The sequence below is a fragment of the Amblyomma americanum genome, chromosome 4 (assembly GCF_052857255.1).
Source record: "Amblyomma americanum isolate KBUSLIRL-KWMA chromosome 4, ASM5285725v1, whole genome shotgun sequence".
Classification (NCBI taxonomy): domain Eukaryota; kingdom Metazoa; phylum Arthropoda; class Arachnida; order Ixodida; family Ixodidae; genus Amblyomma; species Amblyomma americanum.
The window spans coordinates 58102541-58128641 of NC_135500.1; the positions used below are offsets into that span (position 1 = coordinate 58102541).

Consider the following 26101-nt stretch of genomic DNA (forward strand, 5'->3'; position numbering starts at 1 on the left):
AAATCAGCTTAAAATCAATCCTAAAAAAACCAAGGTCATGCTTTTCCGTGCTCGTAATAAAGTATTCGTTTTAGATCAACCAATTAAATTTGATGGACAGGATATTGAAGTGGTTGAGCAGCACAAGATTCTTGGCGTTACATTCTCCTCATATTTAACATGGGATTTACACGTTGAGAAATTATGTAAGAAGCTTTCCTCTGCAACTGGGGCAATATCACGTACACGCGCCATTCTTCCGGTAAAAATAAAACTTTAAATATATTACGCTTTGTTTGCCTCACAAATTAATTACTGCAGCTTGGTGTGGCTAACAACGACTAAACAGAACCTAAGCAAAATTCTCGTGCTACAAAAAAAAAAAGGCTATTCGTCATATATTTTGTCTAGCTTATCTATCTTCCACCCTACGTTTTTTCCAGCTGTACAAAATTCTTCATGCAAACTGCATGTATGAATACAGACTCTTACGCTCACATTACTTTTCACCTGTCGGCTTTCGGTCACTTTTAGCAATTTCTGGTCCATTGCAGCATCACACTAAAATCCTAAACACACGCAGTAAAGACACACGGCTCGTACCCTTTTTCCGCACCGATTACAAGCTCCAGTCTTTACGTCACAATCTTCCGTCCGTATTAAACAAATATCAACACATCAAATGTTTGATCCCTGTCCAACTGCTACAGCTTTTTTACAATTTGTAATGCGTTTTTTGTTTTGTTTTTTCGCTACAGTGTTTCTTAGTTATTCTTTTACAGCTTCCCTCCAATTGGTCACGAAGATGCCTTCTCATTATTCATGCGATTTGTGTGAATCTGTAAAAAAAATGCAGTCTTTGTGTACACATTTTCTATCGAACTACCTGAAAGTGTTTCTTATTTTTTGTAAACCTGAATATTTCATGTTAACCTTTTTTCATCATTTTTATTAGTGTTATTATTTAGTGGTCTCGTCTATGCTGCCTTGTAAGGGTTGCCTGGGCCTCGTCAAGCTGTTTGATTACAGCTTTTAGTCGGGTGACCCACCAGCCTTTCTGGTAAATAAAGATCAGTTCAGTTCAGCCTACCGGTTTCCTCGAAACCGGATGATTATCGTCGCCGCTGAGTCGTTCTTTCGCCGAAGAATTCAATGGCTTCGAAGAACCCCACCCGTCTCATGTTGATGTGGCATGCAGCATCTCGTCCCGGTTCCCAGTGAGTTACCTTGGCGCACAGCACTGACCGCGGTGTGCTTTGGTGGACGTCCGTTTTGGCCATTGCCCTCACATAGGAAACGCGTCAGAGGTTTGATGTGTACATGTACAGTGCGCCACGGTCTGGTGGTTGACATGCACTGCCGAAAGAAAGCGGTGGCCAAGCAGAGAACTACAAGACAGTGTCTACGCCAGGCTAAGAATAAGCGAACAGCAACGCGTTTAGGAAATGAGAGCCTCTGTGCAGCAAAGCATGCTTGTGTCCCTAATCGCAGACACACGCAGCGTCCCTGTCAAACAGACGTCTGCTCAATCCGTGTCACTAAAGGACTGAAAACTATATATGTGCGGCGAAGGCATTGCGGGTACTGTCCGCTGCTTCGTCCTCCGCTGTTGGCAGTGCGTTCGGCCAGCTCGCCTCTTGTTCCCGAGGCAACAAATGCAGCTGCTGTTCACTGCAAAGAGACCGGATGGATTCACGGCGCCCCTCGCTGTCCCCTCTAGTCGGGAACAGAGACGACCTGAGTCGTTTTTTTAAAGCCCTCCTGGTCACACAATTACGGTGAGTGTGGACTGCCAGTAAAGAGCGGCATAGCCCGAACGAAGCTTCGATGTGGTTGGTTTCAGTTGAGATACTTGTCACCCTGCGTCTCAAGTGTCATGTCCTAGATTTTCTTTCTTTCCTGCCTGAGTTTTGCCTCTTCCGTCTCCCACTGATCACGCAGAGGCGCGCGCGTGTCGAGAATAAAGATGGGACCCGGACCGATCGTTTCCGGTGCTTGGGCAATGCACGACCGGCTTTATTACTAAGTAATAAAGCCGGTCGTGGGGCAATGTAACCTGATCGCACAAGTTTCTCGCAGTGGCATTGGGAACCATAGGAGAGGCGACTGCTTCCAGTCCTCTGTGGTTGGCTGGCGAACGGGTGAGAACAGCACAGTTGTCGAAACTGCCGCCTCGCGCTCGTATGGACCGTTTACAGCGCGCGGTTCTTCAGTTTGATAGCAGATGGCGCCACAGGCGCGCTAGGAACACGGTGCCATTACGGGCCTCGTAAGTCGCCAGCGTGTACGCCTCGACCATAGCCTCCTTTATACTCTCCGTGCCCGTCAGCTCAGCGCGATAACAATAGCGCGGCACCGTCGCGGATGTTGCGCGACGCCGCCGTTCTCACTGCTGGGGGCGCCACTGACGGAGGGTCAAGGCGCAGACAGCGTGGGGTGTACCGCGACGTTGCTATTTGCCACAAGCGGAACGTTTGCTACTAAACCTGTGTTACACCTTTCTATTCTACTTGAAAGCGGACTTATCTACGCGTAACGGCCATTTAACGCATTTTGTTGCCGAGACGTGAAAATTTCAACATTGCATGCAGTGTGCGCACTGCACATAACATTACAAGATTCATCAACAGTGTTCTGCTTTTTCTGCAGATGCAGCTCGAATAAATTAAGATTAATAACTGCACATACCATTACAAGATTCATCAACAGTGTTCTGCTTTTTCTGCAGATGCAGCTCGAATAAATGAAGATTAATAATATACTCATATAAAACAGAATTCAGGAGCACAGGTACCAGCGTTTATTTACAGGTAAAAGAAAAGCAGCTGAGAAAGCTAGAAATAATAAATGATTCAGTTGCACTCATCTAAATCAAAACTGAGGAGCATGCATAGCAGTATTTATTGGCAGGTTTCAGGTCAAAAACAGCTGCTCTACAGCTTCATGCATTTCCGCGAAAGAGGCTTCTGGCTGAACGGCTTGTACAAGTCATGTTTGTCCGTTACTGCACTTGCATAGTTGGTTAGTAGTGGCCTGATGAACCTGGTGGTCATGAGTTCAGCCAAAGTTTCACGGTGCCCTCTGTCATTTACAGGACACTTCAGAAGGTGTGATCTGCAGACAGCTGACACTGCTGCCTCTGTCAGGGTCTTCAGTGGCTTTTGAAGTTGTGGTTTCTCCTTCAAAGCTGCTTCCACAAACAGTTGCAGTGTTTCCAAAATGTATAATAGGTGATCTGAGGGGTAAAGTAGTCCCCCTCTGTCCTGCAGCCGAGTAAACTGCTGAAGTGGCTGATTAGTAGGCGGCTTTGTAGTGAGCGCACAACACTTCTCACAATCTATATGCTCACTTACAACGCGAGCTATATACACCCCTATATAGACTGTTGCAGACAACTGCAAAGTGGGGAGAGCTGCAGGGACACTCTGCACATTTAAACGTTTTAATACTTGCACAGCTGCCGCTGGCAGCTCGTCAGTGCTCTCAGATGCCTTTGGCATTGCAGCCGTAAGCGCTTTGCTGTGCTCTTCATCTTCACGACGTAGCACATTGCTGTATTCCGAGGCCGCTGCGATACCAGTATTCAAGATTTTTTGTAATCCTGACAGTACTGAGCGCACATCCAGTTGGTCATTGCAGGCTGGCAGGTCTGAGGTCAGCTTGTGTTGTTTTGTCAGCAAGAATTGGTGCTTCATGTTGATTTGCGCTAATGGACCTTGAATGCTCTTGTGCCACATCAAAAAAGTTATCGAAACTGCAATACTGACGCATATGGCTCTTCCGAATGATATCAATCTTTCTTTTTGCGTCTTAATGAAGCAGAGTATGAGTTATTACTTGATTTAGTTCACCGAAAAACACGGCCCGATCGCTGAACAATAAAGTAATTGCTGTCACTCAGATGTCTGTAACATGAACAACAAAAACAGCAACTTACAGGTTGTTCCAGCGGCGTAGTCCTGCTACATCCAAATGCAGTAAGAGTAGCACCAAAATCTAGATGCAACAAGCAATGCTGGTGCACGAAATGAAAGCAGCACGACGGAAGAACGTACGCCAAATGCGACTTTCTGCTACACTACGCACGATACGCCAGCGGCAGGGCACCCTCCGTCGCCGTCGCCATCTGTCGGCAGCTAGCCGCGTAACCTCTCGATGGTGGAGGAGGATGGGAGGAGGGGCAACGACGGCCGCGGAGCGCGCCGTTGCCAGGCACAGAGAGTATAAAGGAGGCTATGCCTCGACACAGCAGTGGAAATATCGCGGGTGGCCGTCGAATGTGTTCTTTCTGTAAATGTGTGGAAAGGCAGAGGAAATACGTGCTGTGTTGTGGATTGCAGGAATTTGCGACGGAGAGTTAAAAGTGTGGGATGAGATCGTTTGCGATCATCACAGAACCTAACTGTTCAAGGACGTACTGCCTCTGTCGCGCCCGTTCGGCATGCACCCTTCCGAACGGGCGAACGCAACAAGCACGTTCGCCAGCGCCAGATAGCCAATATAGGAAGAAAGGTTTCGATCTTGGAAAATCTGTGAGGGCAAGTGCCCAACATAGCCGCATGAACAAACTGTTCCGCCACCGAAACCGTCACTTCGTGCTTTCAGATGCTGCGCAGTTGCGTCCGCGTGTGTATAGCGAGACCCCATTGATCGTAAGTTAACGTGTGCGGCCATTAGTAACAGGAGCGTCCGAGGACGAATTAGGAACGGCAAAGAAAGATGACTTACGCTCTTACATACCGCTACTGCAGGTTATGCGGTGCACAGCCGCGCGAGCGGACAACGCTTACCGTCAGTCCGTGTATTACAAGACGTCTTGGTGCTACTGTTGAACTTCGCTCCAAGTAGCGCGGTTTTCGTGGACCATATTCGGAATAAAGCATTTGCGTTACGGCTGGTGTGCTGGGTGGTTGTCACCTCCTCGCGGTTCATGCGGGATAGTCACTAAAAGTGACTCCGCAGGCCAGCGCTCAGAGTGAAGCTGCAGTGATTACTTGCCACCAGCGAGACCTCGAGCATTTTGATATCCGCATATCGAGCGTGGAGCGTACCACAATTTTTTTTATGAGGCTGACATAATTGTGAACTTCGTGTAGCATTAACGCATTTCCATGCACGCCTTGTAACAATAATATCATGGAATCCTTCGAAACGCACGCCAGCTCGTGAAGACTGCTTGATGCATGGTACTGCTACCATGATAGTTAAAATTTGTGTGTACATTTATTTTTGTCGCCTTTCTGTGTTTAACAAATCAGTAGAAAATATTTCAAGTTTCCTAATTAAGCACCGCTAACAGGTTGTAAACAAATGCATACGACGTGCATGTAAGCACAAAACACGACAACGACCTGCGCTGCCGCAGGGGCATTAAACCTTGCCGTTTTAGATAACAATAAAAAACATTCAGCGAAGCTTTCAGGCGGTGCAAAGACAAGCATTCAGGCGATCCATTCCTTGGCTCGAAGGGGGAGAGCTGAGCGGCTCTCCGCGACATGAAGCCCGATCACGTTTTCACGCCTCAGGGGATCAAATTAGGGCTCTCACATGTCCTTCGAAGCATAGTGTCGTCTGCCCACTCCTTTTCAGCCGAAACATTGCCTCTCGGAACCGAACCATCAGGCGCAGCTGCCGCCGCGAAGAGCAGTCAGGAGTCGTGTAATGACGGCGTGATCACGTGATCAAAGGTGGCAGCCCCCATGATACAGTGCTGTAAAGCCTGTATATGGTTCCCAATGCCACTGCGAGCGAGGCAGTGTTTTTGTTTGTTTGTTTGTTTAAGCAAGCTTTACTATGGGACTTACTAAAGAGACTTAAAAATGGAAGCGCCCCAGCCCGTGGCACTTAAATACACCTGACTTAAACTAATTAAATATTGAAAAGGGGGATAGCTAAAAAAAATTCGCACAGCAGGAAGTACAAAGAAAAATAGCAAAAAAGAAATTTTAGATAATGGTATAGATAGGGAGAGTTAAGGGAGATGGGGCTCAAAAGGAGTAGATGAGAAAAATATGTAGTAGTGAATGATAACTGTTTTCTTGCCGGGCTGGCTATTGAAATTAGGCTGTTTATACTATACGACATGCTGCGAATGTCTGGCTTCAGGATGTGTGCTCTTGACAGGTTGTTCCTTGCTTCCCTTGTTGCTGTGGGAATTGGGACAAAAGTTCCTGGAACCGAATCTGAGAAGACAATTACTCGGTCCCCATGATGCTTGTTTTGTGGGTGCTGTTTCTTCAGCCTAGACAGAATAATAATTTACAATTCTCGTTTTTTGCTGGCTTTACGAATTGTTTGTTTGCGCTTCAGATATGGGATTTGATTGCGGTGTGTAAAGTTGTACAGTTTCGCAGCCCGCTGTGCAGGCATTGAAGCTGGGGCGAACATCAAAGCATGTGTTTTAGCTCACGCGCTTCACCCGAGCCTTTGGGCGGCAGTGCGCGTGATTGCGTGTTGTCCTGCTTGGCGCCCCCTTGCGGCAGAGTCTCAACCTCTCCTCCTCCCTCTGCGCAGGGTCCCGGATCCGGCGGCGGCAGGGCCATGGGCCGGACGGGATACACGTGCGTCCGCCGCACACTGTGCTGCTACAACCTGCTCTTCTGGGTACGCACCCACTGCTACTTTTTACCCCGCCACGTGCATGCCGCTACAGCTCCGCTGCGGGGACGAGCTTCCAAGGGCAGCCTGTGCGCGGAAACTACCGAGGCGACTCCGTGGCCGTTGCGTTCGGCTGCGAACTAAGCACGGAGTCACGGTAGCCCCGCTGGGCGTTGTAGGAAAGCTCTTGCGTCCTTAGATTTCGGGCCAAGCCAATTAAAGGACCCGGGTGTCTGAAATTAATTCGGGCCGTCCGCCGCGGCGGTCGCGCATATTGATGGAGGCGCGAGCTCAGTGGGCGAAATTAATCTGCGCCTCTACACTGCGGCGTGCCTCGTTTTTTTTTTTCATTTCTTAATATAAGTGTATACCTGTGGTGGAGTGATTGCCAGCAGTAACCGCAGGGCTAAAGAGCCAGCAGCCACCTCGGCCTGCCTCGTGGTGGAGAGTGCGACTTCGGCGCGTAAACGTTTATTTAAAAATAAATAACAGCCTTCTGCAAAGCCCGTTTCCTACCCCCGTGGTGTAGCCGCAAACCTCTCTCTGTGCTCATTCCACCAAGCAGGTCTTTAATTTGATTTCTTTATTCCGGATGTGTAACGAAATCGGCTAAAGTGTCACAGCGTACCACTGCGCTCCAGTGCACATTCAGCCGCCAGTGCGGACGTGGGAGATTGCAGAGCAGCCAGATTCCCGTATCGACCGCGTTACTCTGGACTGCAGCCCTGGACAGTTTTAGGCTGGGCCTTCGTGCCGCCTTCCGCTCAGAGGAAGGCCGTTTGCGTTTTGGGTTTCGCGGGAGCCGTATATATGGGTGAACTGTTCGTCACGGCACTCGCGAGACTGTGCACGGCTCAAAATTCGCCACGCTGGTCGATCCGGAATTTCGAGTCGCACCGCTGGCGGCGCAAAATGGAATGCCTAGATTTTCTTGGAATTTTTTTGGGCGAAACGGAATGGCTGGCGGCACCTGCATCTGCTAATCATTGGAAGCAACCAGGGAACGTGGATTTTTTTTCTCTCTCAGCCTTGTAGCGGGGCACTTAATATAGCACCCGTGAAGCCCTGTATATATATCTTTGTATAGTTAGGGTAACCTGTTGTTCTCACCTTGTAATATTTTAGGAGTGCTGTACGCGCTGCACTACACGACTGAAAAGCAAAACCCCGTTGTCTGGTTACTTGTGGCACAGACGGAAAGTAAACTCTGTTTATAGTCGCTGCAATGCAATGGATAGGAGGGAGGGGGGGGGGGGTGGATGCTGCCTCCGTGTTTTCTCGTTGCAAAAAAAAAAAAGTTAATTATTCTTCTTAGAAGTAGCCTCCATTGGATATGTAACGGAATCCCCCCCCCCCCCCCCCCCCCCCAGAAATGCCAATCACTGCCTGGTAAGGTTCAAAATAACAAAGTGTGCAGATAGTTTCTCTCAGGCATGACCCGCGCCAGGCCGGGCGGGATAATTGACAATGCTGCGGGCAAAATACGGAAGCTGACAGCAAACTCTTAGAGTGGCACTCGCTTTAATCGAGTGATTCGTGGATACGGGGTCACCGCGAGCATGCCGTGGCAGGAGGGTATACGCCAGGGATGGGTTTCGTCGGAGGGGTGAGGTATGGCTGTGGCGGCATTCATTGCAGTCATACCTTTTGCGATGAGGAGGGCCTGTGCATATGTGGTCTACGAACCTAATATGTGTTTGGATAAGAACTGACTGTGTCGGCACCCTCCTCTAAGGACCACTGCCCCAGAAGAGCCAGAGGTGCACAGGAGAACGTCTAGAAGGTGCACTTGAGGCTTGGGATGGTGGCAAGGATGTGGTTTATAAGGTGCGACATACTTTTGGTAATCCATGTGCTAAATGCAAAGCGCGGAAAAACACAGGGACGTAAGAAAGACGACGGACGACCGCTACTTTCAACTAAATTTTATTAAAATAACTTATCGGAATATATAGGCGCATGAAAGGGGGAGAAAAATAAACTGTCACAAAGAGCGTACAGCATAGGTACAGTAATGCGAAGCACTTCTCTGGAAGCAGAAAAAGTGCGAAATGACCTCGCTAGCTGTGGCTATATCCGAGACATTTCGTCAGCACAGCGGAATGACATCTGTCGCGCCGTGGACATCCTCACTGCTCCCCCTTCAAGAAACGGGCCTCTGTGCGATATGTTCCTGGTACAAGTGAATATATTGCACGTGCCTTACGGGAGTATGACGGGCAGGTGACACATGTCCCTTCCAAAAAAATGCGTCATCAGTTGGGAAGCGTGAAGGATAAGCTGCCGGAGGAAAGGTTCCCAGGGGTAGTTTACTAGTAGAGTCCCCTGCGCAGACTGCTATGGCGTGTGCATCAATGAAGACAGGAAATTACAAAAAGCGACTGCAGCAACGTGATGTGTAGAAACAAAAGCAAGCGTAATAACGCTTTAGCGGAACACGCCGTCATGAATAAACCAGGCAAGGATCGTCACCGCTGAGAAAGTAACATCGTCGCGACTACATCTGGAATCACTTATCGTCTACAAACCACATCACGAACGTTTAGCAGAAACAACGGTAACCTCAACCCGAAATACGAGCATTCCTTGCGGCGATTGTTCAAAACCGTTTAAATACGACCAACTTCTGATGGTGACTTCCATTGTGAACAAGACCCTCGTGCTGGGAGCCGAAACATCAGTACAAATCTATTTTTTTCGCTGGTTGGCATCCCGTGTTTCGTCATTTCTCTGACTGATGGCGATTTTTCTTACTGTTCCTGCCTACGTGCCCAAATCGTTTCTGAGGCACCTGTGCATTCACTAGACTCGCCTTTATTCATCTTCAAACGTTGAATTAACCGTCGTGGTGGAGTGGATGCGTTCCCGTCTGGCACGCCAGAGGCCCGGGTTCGATTCCCACTTACGCCGCCGTTTTCTTTCAGTTCGTGCGGATACGCTCTGTCCACAACTTCTGTACACAACTTTTGTCCACAGCTTTCGGTGACGCCACTCTAGAGCCAAGAAATGCTTTTGCATTAAAAACCAGCCACGTCCGGCGGTTAATTCATGCAGAGATACATGAACTGCTTTTTGAGAGAGCGACTGATGGTGCACTTACACCGCCATTCAATGCCCAGCTGCCCATCTCCACAGCTTCTAATGTCTCTCTTGTAGTCTGCGTCGGATGGCTGTCAACACAATGTCAACACAATGCTCAAAATATAGTCTGCAGAATGTAGTCAACACAATGTAGTCTGCGTCGGATAGCTGTCAACACAATGTCAACACAATGCTCAAAGTCAGGAGGACTGCAGTGCTCTTGTATCGCGCATCGTCCGCTCTGGCCCGCATATATAAACGGCTGTATGACAGCGGTATTTTATTGACGATATACCCTCAGCACAATCAGCGTATATACCTGTGGGCATGTGGTGTCTGACAGCCTTGTCACTGTCATCCTTCTGCTCTTTGAGGATGCCCTCAGGTACAGCACAAAGCACATGGGCGGGATAGCCGCTCGACTTTAGCCGTTCAGTCTGCCTCAAGAAACTGTTTTTAATCGAGTGGGGGCAAGACTTTCCCAGGGCATTCGAAAGGAAGGTTTGCACGATGCCCCTTCTTACGAGCTTCGTGTGCGCCGATGCAAATTAGGGTAGCAGCACTTTCTTGCCTCGCAGCTGGTATATGCCCAGGCTCTCATTGCCAGCGACACCGTTTTAGCACATTTTGACAGGGCTAACAAGGCCTTGGCCGACTCTCTCGTGAACTCAAGTCTTGCGAACCTCTCGTTATGTCAATGACTTTTTAGTAATTTTAAATGAGGACGGCACCGGTTTTGAACAGGAAGTGTCACGCACTTTGGCCATTTTTGAGGCGTGTCAGAAGCCTCTTGTTTTAACCCACGAGGTTCCCGATGGGTCGTCGCTTAGGTTCTTGGACCCGAGGTTTGTACGTTCAAGTTCACATATTAAAGCGGCTGTTGGAGTTCGCATGTTGAAATTGCAAAATTAAAATTGGTAAACGAAATGCTTGTTAAGAAAATTACTTCCAAAGTTCGCAAAAACTGACTTTTTCCTGAGATTCAGACATGAGTTAAGGATCAAGGCCCTCCTGGTACGCGAGATGGCTCATAATGCACGCCAAGTTCGGTGCTTGCAATCTATAAATTTTAATTCGAGTGAATCTAATTTGACACGCGAGAAATATTTTTGAAGCCCGCAGCCAGCCTCCACGGTAGATATTGCCGAACTGCATATCGTCACTTGCTTCCCCGAGTTTGGCTGTCTCATCGCATGCAGTGATTTCCGCCGCCTCACGCGAGACGTGCCAGCTGGGAGTAGCTCAGATGGCCCGGGGGCCTCCGCCACTGCAGCTGTCAGGGTGCCTACCGGGTCGTTCGCCTCACCAAACTCGACCCAATAAGGAACGCGCCGCATGCGGCTGCACAAGGCTGCAGCGCCGCCCGGCTGTCAACACTGTCGCATCACGTGCACCATTCGATCGCTATCTACCTCACTTCTGGGAGCGTCTCATCGTTGGTTTCGGCGTGCGTGGCTGTTGCGGGGCCCGCCGCACTTCTTGCCAAATGGGGCAGTTCAGCCGTTGTGCTCACAGCCTGATCTGCTCAACACGTTGGGAAGCACTTCGGGGATATCTCAGTCTAAATGCGCCCACCGGGGTCCGAACCCGCGACGGTCTGCCTACCACTCGCCGGCCCCGACTGGGAACTTTGCGCTGTGATGCGCTGATCAACCTCAATCTTCCTTTGGGGTCGCTTGATCTGCCTTGATCCTTTGAATCAGCCTTTATGCTGTTGAATTTCGGGCTTCTTCCTTTTGGGTTCCTTAAGCATCCAAAGCTCGCAAAGCGTCTGCTTGTGCTTTTCGGCGTCTATTGGGTCAGTCTGACCTGTTACCACTATCTCAGCCCGCTGTGTCGCAAGACAACATGCGGGCAAGGCGTCATTATTTTTTATTCTTTTTACTGCCCATTCTAAAGTCTGTCTCCTTACTATCCATTCTGCTGTCGTGCTAGCTACGCATCAACACCGCGGGCCTTCCGCGTGTAATGTCTGACCCCTGCATCCCAATGGACGCAAGCAGTCCCACTCGGCAAACGTTGCTCCTTTCTCGCCGCGTCGTTCCTCGCTGCGGGGCCGCCTCCAGACGTTGGTGCCTCGGGCCGTCAAAGCTTGCGATCCCTGGGTCCCTTGCTAAGGTACTGCTCCCTCATTGAACGACCGGGAGTTCCAATGAGCCCAGGAAGACGAACGTTGTGCCGGCTTGCTTAACGGTCCTGGCTCTTGCGGAGTGCTGGTGGTCGCCAAATCCTGCCAACTGCGCCAGTAAAAATAATATTCTTTTTCACCACGCTGCTTCGAGATGCGCGTTAATTTGGCGTTCTGCTCGTAGCAGACTTGCACACTGACGATCGACAAACGATGACACATAGAGGAACACAGAAAAACTGAGCCAGGGGCTTTGAATAGAGTTGTGGTATTCCTGGGATGTTAAAAGGACATCACTTCACTAATGTCCTCTAGCAAATCTTTTAAAGGCGTTTCTTAGAACCTGAGTTATCTGTAGTCATGATTTAAATTTCAGCCCCTCGTCACTTTTTGCACGCTAAAAAGTCGTCGCTCCTCCGCCGCGGCCCCACCCATTTGGACGCATCGCCGGCTGCCGACGCGCGAGGGAATTCCCCGCAGGGCAGAGCTTCCTGACCCACTGGAACGACTAGGCTTTAGCCGCGGTCATGATAGCCGCGTGATGTCTGAAAGAGTCTAACCAGCCACTTTTTAACCGACATACGCAAACGCGCGCGCGGAGGCGAGAGTTTCAAAAAGTCGCCGGAATGGACTCGCCAACTTTCACGCGATTGCGGGTTCTCTGTTGGGAGTAGAAAAAAGTTTATTATTTGACTCAGGTGTTCATGACAACAGTGGCGTGATTGAGCGAGTTGATGTACTCTCCTCGGTAGGTGTTTGAGGGCCCCTTTAAGATACTCTTTAATCCACTCAGCAGCCAATGCATTTATGTTGCAGCATGACAGTTTTTCAAACAACAGCATCAGAAGCTGGCAGTTTAACACGCGGGGAGAAAGGCTGCAGCAATGGCCGAGTAGTAAAGCAGGGGCAGGCAAATCGGACCTGTTCGTGCCGCCGCTGGTTCGAATCCCGCTCGAGGCCATAATTGTGATGTTTATTTTCTGTTTTTTCGAAGGGTGTACACCAACGGACTGTCGCCAAGTTTTGGTTTGCATGGCCGTCCTAATGCTAACCCATCAATAATGAATGGGTGCATGAATGTGTGCTGCAGGTTCTGGGCTGCGGTGTGACGGGTGTGGGCGTGTGGCTGCACGTGGCCTACGGTGGCTACTCAACGCTGCTGCCCACCCACCGGGTGCTCAGCGCCGACGGTCTGTGCCTCACCGCGGGTGCCGTCACCTTCCTCGTGGCCTTCCTGGGATGCTGTGGAGCCTGGTTCCAGAGCCGATGCATGCTCGCCACGGTCAGTGTTGTATGCACGGGGCGCCATTAAAGGGGAGACATATATTGGTTGAACCAGGCAGAGCATTGCCTATTAAACAAGGGATTGAATAAAATATCTAGCTTACTACTTTGCATAGATTGCATAAAAGAGTATATTTTTAGCTCCAGAGGCTATTTAGCTATCAAAAATAAGTGAACTCAAATGGCTAACATTCATTAAGCATGGTTGGTGAACCGTGGCAAGTATTTGCGGAAAAGCTTTGCTTTCTGGAAACTTTTACGCACTGAATTAAGTAGCCACTCTGAAAATAAGAACTGTAACATTGTCCGTATTGGCAAAACACGTTAACAAGGCACAAAAATGAATGAGCTAATGGTTACAACAAACTGAAACATACAAGTGAACTGCCACCGATGACGTGCACTACTTTCAATCGCATAACTGCAGGGCAACAATCTGGTTTCATTACCCGTTTTAAAGCTGCTATGAGAGTTCTAAAAAAATAACTGGCAGACACATCGCTGTTGTGAAAATGTTCACAGTTGCTTTATGACGGGATTGCCGCCACGCCGAAAAAAAAAGTGAAAACATGCAGAAGCCGAAACTGTAATCTTCGGGCTGCCTACCAGGTGACACAGCATGGTGTAGAGCTTCGCATGAGATTTGAAATTAGCACCTAGCCGACCGACAAGAACCGTGGGCACACGCAGCAGTTGTTACGGAAAAGATCTGCTTGTTTCAGCAAGCATCTGCTGTCCAGATTAACCAGACACCGTAAAAGTGAGAAATACAGCATTGCTAACAACAGGAAGGATGCTCGAAGCGTTCGATGAAGCTGTGTTAACATGAAAATAAAACTTGCAGATGAAGTGCTGTAACTTTACAGGCTGGTTTCACTGACTGTTGATCGGATGGTCTGGCTTCATCATGGGACATGAGCTGTAGGTGTAGGATTGAAGGACTCCTTTCTAGTGACGCTATGGCTACACCATGTTGCCCTCGGCCCCTGCCTTTATTGCGGTATTATGTAACATACATGTGACATTAAAAATGAATTATGAGAGAAACGGAATCGAAAGAGAAGTGAAATTGGAACTCCACAACCACATTTGCAACGTAAGAGGACTCGTTGCTAAAATCGGTGGAGGTCTAAGCAGAATTGTGAGTTTTGTCATGATTGCGAGTGCATGCGGGAACATCACTAGCCACCATGGATGTTGGCATTGGTGATGCGACGTCGGTTTTACGGTGGTCTTGAATTTGCCCCGCCTGAGGAGAAATAATTATGTTACATGGAAGTTGGGACTAGCCAGCTTTCAGTCTACAATGCTTAGCAGTTCTTTGCTTTTCGTTGCTTTGCAGTACTTCGTGCTCGTGATCCTCATCTTCCTGCTCGAGTTTGCTGCTGGTACGCTGGGCTTCATCTATCGTCGTCATGTGAGTTGCACTTTTGCTTGCGGCCATAACTGCATACTCCTCTCAATTCAGTCTCACTCATGCCTTGAGGGACTGCTGCCTGCATGCGTTAAGGGGCACCTAATGGACTTGCTTTCAGTAGGGTTCGGTAACATTGCAGCTACCCTTGGCCAGAAAATACTGGGAGTGCATGTTTCCCTTTGATAATTACTGCTGACATGTCTGGAGCTCTTAGATTTGCTTGAGATGGAATTGTTATTAGCAGGTATGATGGCTCACCGAAATGTTGATTGGTTTTATGGGTGTCTTCCTGGCAGTAACTCGATCCTCTTTGTGCTGTGTGTTTTGACCACTGTCTGTAAAATAATAGTCTGGGTTTGTTTCATTTGCTTCGCATGCGAGCAACCATGAAGAGGGCAGCAAACTAAATTGAAGGTGTGCATCCAGGTGTGGTCAACACTGCATGAGCATTGTAGCAAAAATGAGGTCTTCACATCATCTTCTTCCATTTACAAGACTGATGGACAGAGTTCTATTTGAGCACTCATCGTTCCAGAATTAAATGTCTGACCAAAAGCAGCCTTGTGCCTAGCAATAATCCGAGATTCCTCAGCATGCACTTGGGCGTGTAACATGTGCTTTCGCATTCGTGGTGAGTTTCCGTGACGACATTCTTTGTTTCCAGCCTGTGTGTCGCCTAGCGTAATTTGTGGGTCCCTGCTCCCACCGACGAGTTTGAGGTACTTGTGAAACTGTCCTGCCAGCAAAGCAGTGACGTGCCGGTCCGATGCTGTGCACATGAACGTCACTGCTGCCAGCAGCTTGTGCCCGTCTAGTTGCAGGCACATGACATCTTCCCCTGCGTACATGTGCAGATTCGTGAGTCTCTGGAGGAGGAGTTGAAGGTGAGCATCAAGTTCAAGTACGACCCAGATGGTGACAATGGGCTGGCTGAGCTGTGGGACCACATCCACACAAAGGTGAGGCCCTGCAATCCTTTTCTTTGCAGTACTTTTCATGCCGCATCTGCAGCCACCCCGGGTATGTTCAGCAGGCACGGGAAAGGGTACTCCAGATAAGCGGGTGCACTAGTTTCAGCAGCCTCACTATATTTGTGCCACACAATTGCCGTGGCATTTTCACTGCAAGCCAAGGTGCTCCTGGTCTGGGACAGCACTCTAGCTTGGTGCATCGCATGCTGTGCATCGCATGCTGTGCATCGCATGCTGTGCATCGCATGCTGTGCAGCAAGAAACTGCACTCCGTACTGGGGTACAGGGGCAGCGGTTTGCTTTGGCTGCAACCTGATGTCCACAGCACCGAACAGTTTCTTGCTTCAGTGCTGAGCGAAAAAAAAACAAGGGGCTGTCTTTTGTGTGCACATCACATGGAATCCAAGGAAGAATTTGATTTTTGTTTAAATACAAGGGAAGTTTCGCAAAGTGGAACCTGATTTTATGAAGTGGTGAATGGCTTTGCGACCGGCTGTGCTGTTACGTTTGAGAAACGGCCCTTCCTGAATGTGCCTGTTCTCTCTTGGCAGTGTGAAAAACGTATACAGTGGAGCCCACTTATAATGGCCACAGTTATAACGAATGTTTGCATATTATGAACAAGGACGGCGCTATTTACTATCAAAATATTCTTTAGGCAATGGGACTGCGTCTCAGATATAGCGAATAACTGCGGCAGCATAGTTCGGCTAACATGAATGAAGAGGCGCCCACAGTCAAAAAACCCACGCATTCGGTAAGCACTGAGTTTGAAGGGCACCTTTGAGCCCTCATGACACCTGCCCTCAAAAAGAATGTGGGGACCTAAAAATGCAAGAGCAAAGGTGCGACACTGCTGATAAAACGGCACTGTGCCAGTCGTAGACTTTCACCTTAACTTGCTTCTGTGCACGAGGGTGAACGGCTGCGATTGGCAGCTGTCCTTTGCCATTGGAAAGTCTAGCAAACTGACATACTTTAGGAGGTATGCTTTCTTACGTTACAGGCGGAACACAAAGGCCTGCACAATGCCTTACTTTGTGTTATTACTCGAGGTGTGTGCAGCCAGGCATATGTTTCATGAAACGATGGACGATTTTCTCGGCGAGTGGCTTGTTGTGTTCAACCATGACATAGTGAAAAAAAAATAGGAGCGCCTGCTCATGTTTGACAGCTTAGGGACGCATCACGTGTTGTGTCTTCTGATGATGGTGAAAATGCTCTTCTGGCAACTGAATGCTCAGTGCAATATTCAGCCACCGGACATCGGCGTCATTCACGCGCTCGAGGTGTCCTAGAATCGGTGGTACATAAAGCGCATGCTGAAAGCGATTGACGCTCCAGGTGATGACGTTCCGGTTTGGATATCTTTGTTCGCCGCTATGGAAATGATGTGGATAGGACTGACGGCAGAGTGCATCAGAAATTACTTCCATAAAACGTGGCTAATGGGACAAGAAATGACTGTAGATGCTGTTGAACATCCGCGTGATTACACATATATAGATTTGTAACTATGTGTTGTGAATGCAAAGGTAGCCAGACATGATTTCACCTGGGATAACTTCATAAGATGTGGGCCATGATGCTGGCATTACAAAGTGATACACTGATGGAGCCGTTGTATGCATTGTATGCAAAGTATGAGCATCCCCGACTTCCAAGAATCAGCCTTTGACCTGCCACCAGTTGCCTTGAGCGCTTTAACCACGGTTGGTCGAATCGTGTTCCTAAAGTACCTTGTTGCTTTGCCTTGGCGAGAAACATATATGTATGAGTCTATGACTGCTCAGCAGAGCTTGGAAAGTGCCATGATATGGTCACCTGTGAAGAAGCCAATGCGCATAATGAGCTGAGATAAGAAACAAATGCCAGTTTCGTCAGACTTCGTATTTCTGGCTGCAAAATGAAACGCCCCATTTACTATGAACGTTGGATACAATGAATGCAATCCGCGCAACTGTCAAGTTCATTATAAGCAGGCTCTACTGTGTACAAGTATGCGTGCATCTTGTTAGCTGCTTTCTATGCTGCTTGTTAATTTCAGTAGGCATCGTATTTCTGGCAAGTGAGTGCTGGCCAGACAAGTGCTTGTACTTCCACGAACTTGTCATGTTTTTTTTTGTATATATTGGGGACACGTGGAAGCTTCGAGGTGGTTATGTCATGCAGTAATTAATGTCTAGTGTTCCAGTTGCCAAAACTGTTACCTTGTGCAGCTGTACCAGTATTCAGGCCCAGAGCACATGCAGATGATTTTGTTTGCAGGTGATGATGTGAACATGGAGGGAACATGCCTGAGAACCAATAATATGCACCCTTTATCAAAATTATACAGCTTAAGGGGGCTTTGAAACACTTTATGAGAAGAGTACATGAACTCACTCAATAACTACATTTGCTCAGTCGCTGTGAACACCTGAGCCAAATAATACACTTTAATAATACGCACAGCAGATAACCCACAGTCGTGTATAAAAGTCGGCAAGTCCTTTCCGGCGACTTTTTCACGCTCGCGCCCTCCTTTGTCACAAATTCCCGAGTAATTCTGTTCAGAGATTGTTATCGGCAAAATTCTTTCAGGTGTCGGGCAGCTACCATGGCAGAGGCCAGTCAGCAGCATCGCTCTGGCGGGTCAGTGTGACGACCCCCCAAAATGCGCAGGTCCACACGGGACGGAGAGGCAAAGAGACACCGTGTGGCTCAGTTTAAACAAACAGATATATTCAATAATTATACATGATTATGATTATACATCAGAGGCTGGGGTGTCCGAGCTTACGTGCCGACGACTTCATGGGGACGATGGAGGGGCTCCGGAGTTGAGCTTGAACGGTTGCTGGCAGAAGCTGCACGCCGTCGGTCTTCGGCGCTGAAGGCCCCCCTTGGCGAACGATGTCGTCCTGAGCGTTCTTTCTTCCGTACTCCTCGTCGATTTTTATATCCTTCTTATTCCCCACATTCCCTAGGTTGAGGACGCCCACGCCGGAGTGGGAGGGGCCTAGGGCTTTCACTTGGGCGCACAAACACACCACCGCACTTATGGTCTCGCCCCCGTCACGTGTTGAGTCCGAGGGAAAGAAGGTTGTCGTCGAGGTAGCGTCGGCTGTGGTAGACGGTCTCTGGCCCGCTGACGGTTCCCGCGGGTCACCGACCTCCGTTCTCCATCAAATGACACTCGCCACTCAAGGCCGGAACGCGAGGTCACTAAAAGGCCAGGAAAGTGGTCCCTTGTCCTAGGATGTGCTCGGGAGTGTTGGTGATGATTCCCGCCGTCTTGTCACGGGGCCAGGCCCGCCGAAACGAGGCCCTTTGTCCCCGGCACGGTCACGGCAATTGGGGAAGATAACGCCCGTCTCCCCGCGGCGGCGGCGGCGGCGTTCGACACGTGCCGACACTATGGAAAGGGGGTCCGGTTGTGCTTAAACCCCTTCGTTTTGGTCGTTCACTCTCAACGAGTATGGCTCGGTAATTGGACGCAGCTGTCACCTGGGTCTTCTCCGTGCGGTCCATGGCGGCAGGCCCGAAAGCAATCCCACTCAAGTTGCTTGCAGCCATATACAGTAGAAACATGTGTGCTGGCTGCTTTCAAAACGAGACCGGCTGTCGCCGATCTCCTCTCTTCCAGCTGAATTGCTTTCCCTTGAGTGCTTTTGCCGCCACTGGGGGCTCCGTCTACGCCGCGCCGTCGAACGCGGACCCTCGTAGCACACACAAGGAACGTCACATCAGGAAGCGCTGCCCCCTGGGGAATTTCCATGAGTGTCGGCAGTGGGGTCAGTGGAGGAGTGCCTACCTTTGAGCATGCAAAAAGCGACAGAAGGAAAGGCGCGAAGACGCTGAAATTCAAATTTTGACTCCAGATGGCTCGGCCTCTAACATCCCGGTTATGTCTCAACGTTATTGAGAGCCCCTTTTATAGCCCCTTTAAGGGGATTCATTCTGAACCATGGTACACAGTTTGTTGCTCTTTACCAGCATTCCAAATCTCTTGAAGGTCAGAGAAACGTTGTTTCTTGCCATTCCAGAACTCAGCACTTCCACAGATGCTACAAGAGCCAAACGACACAGCTTAGAAGCTGACGCCCCCTCTCCTCCTCTTCAGTGCTCTTTACTTTGATAGAGGCTGTAAATGTGGAAAGTTTCACTTGTAGGAGTGCGTGCACTGTTCTGTGGCCTGTCTTGGTACACTCTTGAAGTGTCATCAACTCGGAATAACTCAAGGTTTTTATATAAACTGACAGCAGGCGGGAAGAGGATCTTGGTGGTAACAAATGCTGCCTGGTAGCTGGCTGGTGGGTTCGGTTTCTACTGAAATGAGGGCAGTAGTGTTGTTTAGAGGCAGGAAATCAAATAAAGTTGCGTAGCGATAAATATAATCCATAAAAGGTTCTTCTCTTGGCCATATTTATCTTGTGCGTAATTGTGTTGTACATTGCTACATTCTTGATGTTTTCTAAAATCTTCAAGCAAAAACATGCTTTTGGCCCTCTCACACTCATTCCTTTCATATGTGGTACACATAGTCCTGTTTAGATGTGGACAAATCCTGTTGTAACTTCTTTCTGCTAGCATAAAGTGCGGGTACTTTATCATTTTGCTTCCTGTTTCATAGTGACTTGCTTGTGTGGCATTGTTGCAGTTTGAGTGCTGCGGTGTCGACAGCTACCTCAACTGGCACCACATCGCAGCCTGGCCGGACGAGAAGCGGGTGCCGCAGTCATGCTGCCTGGAAGAGTTTGTCAACGGCACTGCCTGCGCCACATCCGGAAACTCCAACCTCATCCATCAGGGGGTCAGTTTCCCTCTCGGCTGGTTTTGTGGGGCGGGGCGGCATGCTTCGAGAAGCCACAGACTGGCACGGGTGACTCACCAAGCCTTGTTCCCTGTTAATAATGCTGTGCAGGGCTGCTACCACAAGCTGCATCTGTGGATCATGAAGCGGCTCTACATTGTGGGCATTGTGTGCATGAGCTTCGCCTTCGTCCAGCTTTTTGGCCTCATCTCAGCCATGTTGCTCCTCTGCACCAGTGCTGAGAAGAAGAAGAAAAAACACCACTCAAGGTCAGCTCCCACACTTGCATGCATACTATAATGTATAATGTATAATGTACTTGTGCTAAATGGGGCATCGTGCATTAAAAGCTGTTTGGTCTGCACTCTTAAATTTTTTTGCAAACACAAGGACAAGTACTCAGTTGTACATTGTCAGATATGCAAACTTCTGCACGAAAATGAGGCTGCAAGTTTTGATAGGAGTGAAAATTTGTACAGGAAAGCCCAGGATAGCGAATTGGATGTTAACTACCATTCTGTTAGAGTTTTGCAATAGGCACTGTTCTACCTTTCGAGTTGTTTTTAATAAGACGAGGCTCTTGCATGCAGTGTATGTGCCATGTTTTCCTGTGCCCTTTCGTGTAGTGAGTACCACCTTACCGAAATCTTCCTTCAGTCTATGAATGCTGCTGCAATGAAAATTGCGTGTACCGTGCAGAGATATGATATTCAGTATAGTTTTAGAAAATTAATGTGGGAGTCATTGTGTCACTTGAGGTGGAATTTTTCTCCAAAGCCACGCATCACCAAAACACCAGAACAATGGGCACTGGCATACGAGATGCTGCAAACTTTCATAACAGCTGCTCTGCTGATCGTTTTTGGTACATGTGAGGCAGAAAATTGCAAAAAGTGCTGCATCTTGACCTTACTGATTTGCTACTAAAAACAGGATATGAAGGTCAGGATTTGCAATGCATTGGCGGTGCGTGACTGTCATTGGCCCCACGTCTCTGCTTACATTGATAGCTGATTAACATCCATTCAACTTAAACCTCACAGCTAGCCATGATTTTTGTCAGTTTTTCTGCGCTTGAGGAAAGTGACTATTTTCACTGTAGCAGTGCTTAATACACTTGCAGGCACAACCTGTATGTGTAAATGGTGTTTGCATAGGAAGCTTTTTTTCAAAGCCACCATTACCAAAAAGGCCATAGCCACTTAAAAGTGGCTATTAATGATCTTGCTGCCCTCAGCATTGCATTTAAGTTTTTATAATAGGCTTTGGCTTGCAGTAGAAGAAAAGTGACCACTCCGTGTCAGACTGTACTTTGATCACTGCCAGTTAGCCGTGGCACCATGATACACCTTTTCACTGCAGCACTGGCCTAGATGTCTGAGCGTCTGTCTTGTATGCACCCTGCACCTCCTGCGTTGTGTACAGGAGGTGGAGGGTTCGATGCCCAGTGCCGCCATGTACCCATACAGTGAGCAGACGATTTCCCCTGGCACAGCAGCTTAAAAAAAATGCTTAAAAATTGGACCTTAATTTGACCTCGCCTTGCGTAGTGTAAAAACTAAGGGTGTGCGAATATTCGAAATTTCGAATACGAATCGAATATGTTTGATATTCGATTCGTATTCGAAAATTGATATTCGTGAATTTCCGAATATTCGAAAATTCCCGAATACTCGCTAGCGATCGTATACTGCGCATACTTTCATAAATTCGACCGTCGCAAAACCACAATATCTGGGCAAATTAGGCGATAATCGAGTTAAAAATTCCAGGAAAATAGTACAGAGGTCCTATCCCCTTCCTTCTCTGCTGTTTATCACACGGACCGACCGCATCCCGACGCCGCAAGGCTTCACCTCGTGAGAATTTCTCCAAGTGGGCTTTCCTACATATCACCTTCGGTAATACGTTACATATTTAATGCGTCCTGTCGCCTTCATAACTCTCCAAGCGTGACTTCCGCCATCCCATTTTGTAAACTACGCTATGCAGGTAAGCCTACTTGCGGAATGCCGCGGGAGCCTCCTGAAGGGGCGCGTCGAGTAGTCACAATAGGGCAAGCGATCCTGCTAAAATCTCGCCTATTGCATGGTGCATTGTAACCTGTACACCTCTTTAGCGGGCGTAACGGCAGGCGTGGCAACAATCGGAAGGCCTCTGTCGCTAGGGCAAAAAAATAGCCTGGCTGCGTAGTTTCGGTTTCTGAGCTTCACCGCTGCCCCGCGGCAACTTCAAATGTCGGCCCGCGCATTCGCCAATAGACCAATCTCAGCTCCGCGCGGCCTATTTATTTTTTTCTTTTTAAAAACCACCACGCTGCTCCGACACCAGTGTGTGTTCCCCGGCCCCTTGCTTGCATTTGTGTTGTTCTTCCAGCACTCCAAAACGGGTGGCTCGTCACGGGCTTACAGGTGTTAGCGCTATGAAGCCGCCTCATAAGGCCTTACAGCATCTTCAGCATTTTCGGCAGCATTTTTTTTTTATTTTGGTAGGGGGGGGGGGGGGGGGGCAATTTCATTAACAGAGGCCTTTGGATAAACCGGGTATTTCTTCCGGTCCCTTGAACTCCGAATGAATGAGGTTTAATAGTCATCATGTTATTTTTTTGTTGCCAGTCTTGCATTTTATGGATTTTGTTTTGCATGACCTCATTATAGTTTGGATACTGTTATGCTAATCAAGTAGTATACATTTCTATACACATCGTGTTTTTTTTATATGGTACTGAGGCAGTCTAGTTTTGTTTATTTTAGTTGCAAAGACAATGCACTATTTTGAAAAAAATAAGGGCAATAACGTTTGCTTGCTCATTGTTTTCTGAAATTTTTTCTGTACTGAACAGATATTCGATTCGATGTTCGAAGCCATTTTTTCTTCATATTCGTATTCGATTCGTATTCGAAAATTTCAATATTCGCACACCCCTAGTAAAAACACCTTGCGCCATGGCTCTATTTGACCAAAGCTGCCCTTTCGTTGTTAAAATTCATCATCATCATCATGTTACACATTTCTCAGTTCGAGGGACTAATAAAGGAGCATAGACGTCTAACTTTTGGGTGCGTGTTTTCATCTTTGTAATGATGCGTAAGGCATTTATATACATGGATTACCACATGGTATTCCCCTACGACCGCTAAATAATTTATTGAATTTCTTTCTTGTGCTATTTTGGGTTCCGTTTCAACAGCTGAATGATGACTGTGACGTCAATATGTGCTTATAGATCACGTAAGGCATGAAAAAACTGCAATATAATCGCTTCTTCATTGTTTTAGTGCTAAAATCAGCCTGCCTCAAAAGATGGAATGATAACGAATGTATAAGCAGCTATTATATTGCAGTTTTTTTTCATGCCTCATGTGACCTAATAAGCACACATTGACACCACAGTCATCATTTGGCTGTTGAAACCGAAACAGCATGACAAAAAAATTTTATTATAAATTATTTAGCAGTCGTAGGCGAATACGACATGGTTATTCATGCACGGTACCATCTTCCACATCATTCTAGAGAAGAAAGCATGCCACCAAAATTAGGTGCCTACTATGCTTCTTTAACAAAGGCTGTACGGTGAATTTTTATGTCAGTGTGAAGTGGGCTAGCAAGCGGGTTGATGGTTAACTTTGTCACGGTCTATTCAAGTGTTGCACCTGTACACATAGAGTTGCTGCTAAGCCTAGCTTGAATTGCAGGTACATCCAATATGCTGCAATGGTCTGAGCTTGGCCCACATTTTCTGGAAGACCTGCTTGCCGAAGTAGCATCAGAGCAGAATGGTAAGGCTTGCCCAGCTCTGCTTATTTTCTTGGCCACGTCCGTCACTCTTTCCTTGACCATGCACACATACCATATTTATTAGAATCCAGGCAGATAGTTTTGCTAAGAACACGAGGTACAAAACTCTTGGTCTGCTTAGGTTCGAGGATTTATAAATAATTTATAAAAAACGATGACAACTGATCGAAACTGGAAAAATGGCACTCAGGTGGTGCCACCCCAAGACTCCGCCAGAAGACAGCATTGTATAGTAAGAGCAAAAACATTTATTGGTATACTAATTCAAAGTAAACATGAAGTCTCCTGCTGTGGGTAGTGTCCTTATTTCAGGACTCCAATGGCCATGGCTGTGTCTCTTGCCTAGGATACCAGGTTGCACTGGATCGTCAGGTCAGTACTGGACAGAGAGGCCTCCCGCTGCTCCTTCCTGTAGCGTGTTTGTAGTTTGTCTGGTTTATCACCCCTGCAGCCCCGCGTGACGTGGTACGCTGTCTGTATTCCGTCGCACCACGCGCATGCGTCTTTGTAGTGTTCAGAGAATATTGTGCTGTGTTCATGTAAATTTGGGAAGGTACTGGTTTGGAGTTAGTTGCCTCCAGTCCCTAGTCTCTTGTGTTCTCAGCCCTTTGTGCGGTGGGGGGAGGCGGTGACGCATTAACCGAAAGTATTGCAATCTGCTGTTGTAGGCTGTAGGTATTAGTGTGGTGTCTTGATGGGCAATGTCAGTCTGCGAGCTTGCTTGGTATGTATACCCTTGAGCTATGCTATCCACGACCTCGTTGCCTTCGAGTCCGGAGTGTGGGGGTATCCAGGTGATTTAGTGTGAGCGAGGGATTAGAGGAGCTGCTGCAGTTTGTTAGTTTGTGCAGCCTCTCCGGTATTTGACGGTGCATAGGTTGCTAGGCCCAGGGCATTCTTATATGCTGTCCTGGTCATTGCGTCCAATTTATTTACTTCTTCCTCGAAGAGAGCGATGAACGATAGGGCTTATGACACTCTGCTGATGACCAGTGCCTGCAGTAGTCTGAGCGCGTCTTCCTCTCTCATCTCTTTTCGTGTTCTCTGCGTATCATTTTGTGGCTTGAGTGGTCGACGTGTTTAGTAGTTTGATTGCGTGCGTGGCTTTCCTGTCGCTTTTCAACTGCAATCCCAGGATCATGATGAGTACCATACTTCCTGTACTTGCTCTCTTTGAAGGATCATGCTAATGGGGTCAGTAGTCCTGTAGGTGTAACCCTTTATGCGGATGATCTCCGATTTCTCCGGACAACATTTGAGCGTGCACATCCTGGCTGTCTCCTTGACGCAGGTTGCAGCCATTTGCAGTTGTTCTTTCTCTGCTGGGGAACCTTTGCTTGTCCAAATCATGATATCATTGACATACAGCGTGAATCTGCTGTCCAGGATTTCCTGTAGTGCTCGAGCGACTGGTATCCTGGCGATGTTGAACAGGAGCAGGGAGATGATCGATCTTTGTGGTGTGCCTTTGTTTGGCTTTTCTACACAATCCGATCTGATATCGCCCATTTCAGTTGCCTTGTGATTGGACAAGAAGTAACCCATGTATTGGAATATGTGTCTGCCGCAATTGATGTTGATTAGCTCTTCGAGGACTGCTTCGTGGGACACGTTGTCAAAGGATCCCTTCAAGTCGAGTGCCATGATCACATGTTCCCCGCCTCTTGGAATGTTGTTGAGGACATCATCTCAGATCAGTAAGGAGTCTTGTGGTGACAAGCCTGCTTTGAAACCAATCATAGTTTGGTGGAAGAGATTGCTGTCCTCCATGTAGTGCTGAAGTCTTGTTTGGATGTCCCATTCATAGAACTTCCCCAGACGTGGTGTTGAGATATTGGATGCAATGCTTCAATGGTGGGCTTCTTCCCTAGTTTTCGAATCACTGTGATTTCAGAGTGTTTCCATTCTTGCGGAATTACGTTCTGTTCCCACAGGGAGTCATTTGTGTATTTAGCAAGTGCCTTGATCTGGTCTTCGCTCAAGTTCCTGATGATCGCGTTGTTGATTGGGTCTGTCGCTGCCGCAGTATTCTTTGTGCACGCACGAAC

General features: G+C 48.1%; 1 protein-coding gene across 2 annotated transcripts in view; it reads left to right on the plus strand.

Moving 5' to 3' along the window:
- LOC144127973 (tetraspanin-9-like) overlaps nt 1–26101 on the plus strand; it is a 52425-nt gene that overhangs the window by 16028 nt on the left and 10296 nt on the right. For both annotated transcript variants that reach the window (XM_077660999.1, XM_077661000.1), the window contains exons 2-8: nt 6493–6582; nt 12876–13067; nt 14412–14486; nt 15341–15445; nt 20100–20252; nt 20364–20521; nt 23951–24034. In XM_077660999.1, the coding sequence (XP_077517125.1) occupies nt 6493–6582; nt 12876–13067; nt 14412–14486; nt 15341–15445; nt 20100–20252; nt 20364–20521; nt 23951–23978 (801 nt within the window). In that variant the 3' untranslated portion in view covers nt 23979–24034. The remainder of the gene's footprint in view (nt 1–6492; nt 6583–12875; nt 13068–14411; nt 14487–15340; nt 15446–20099; nt 20253–20363; nt 20522–23950; nt 24035–26101) is intronic.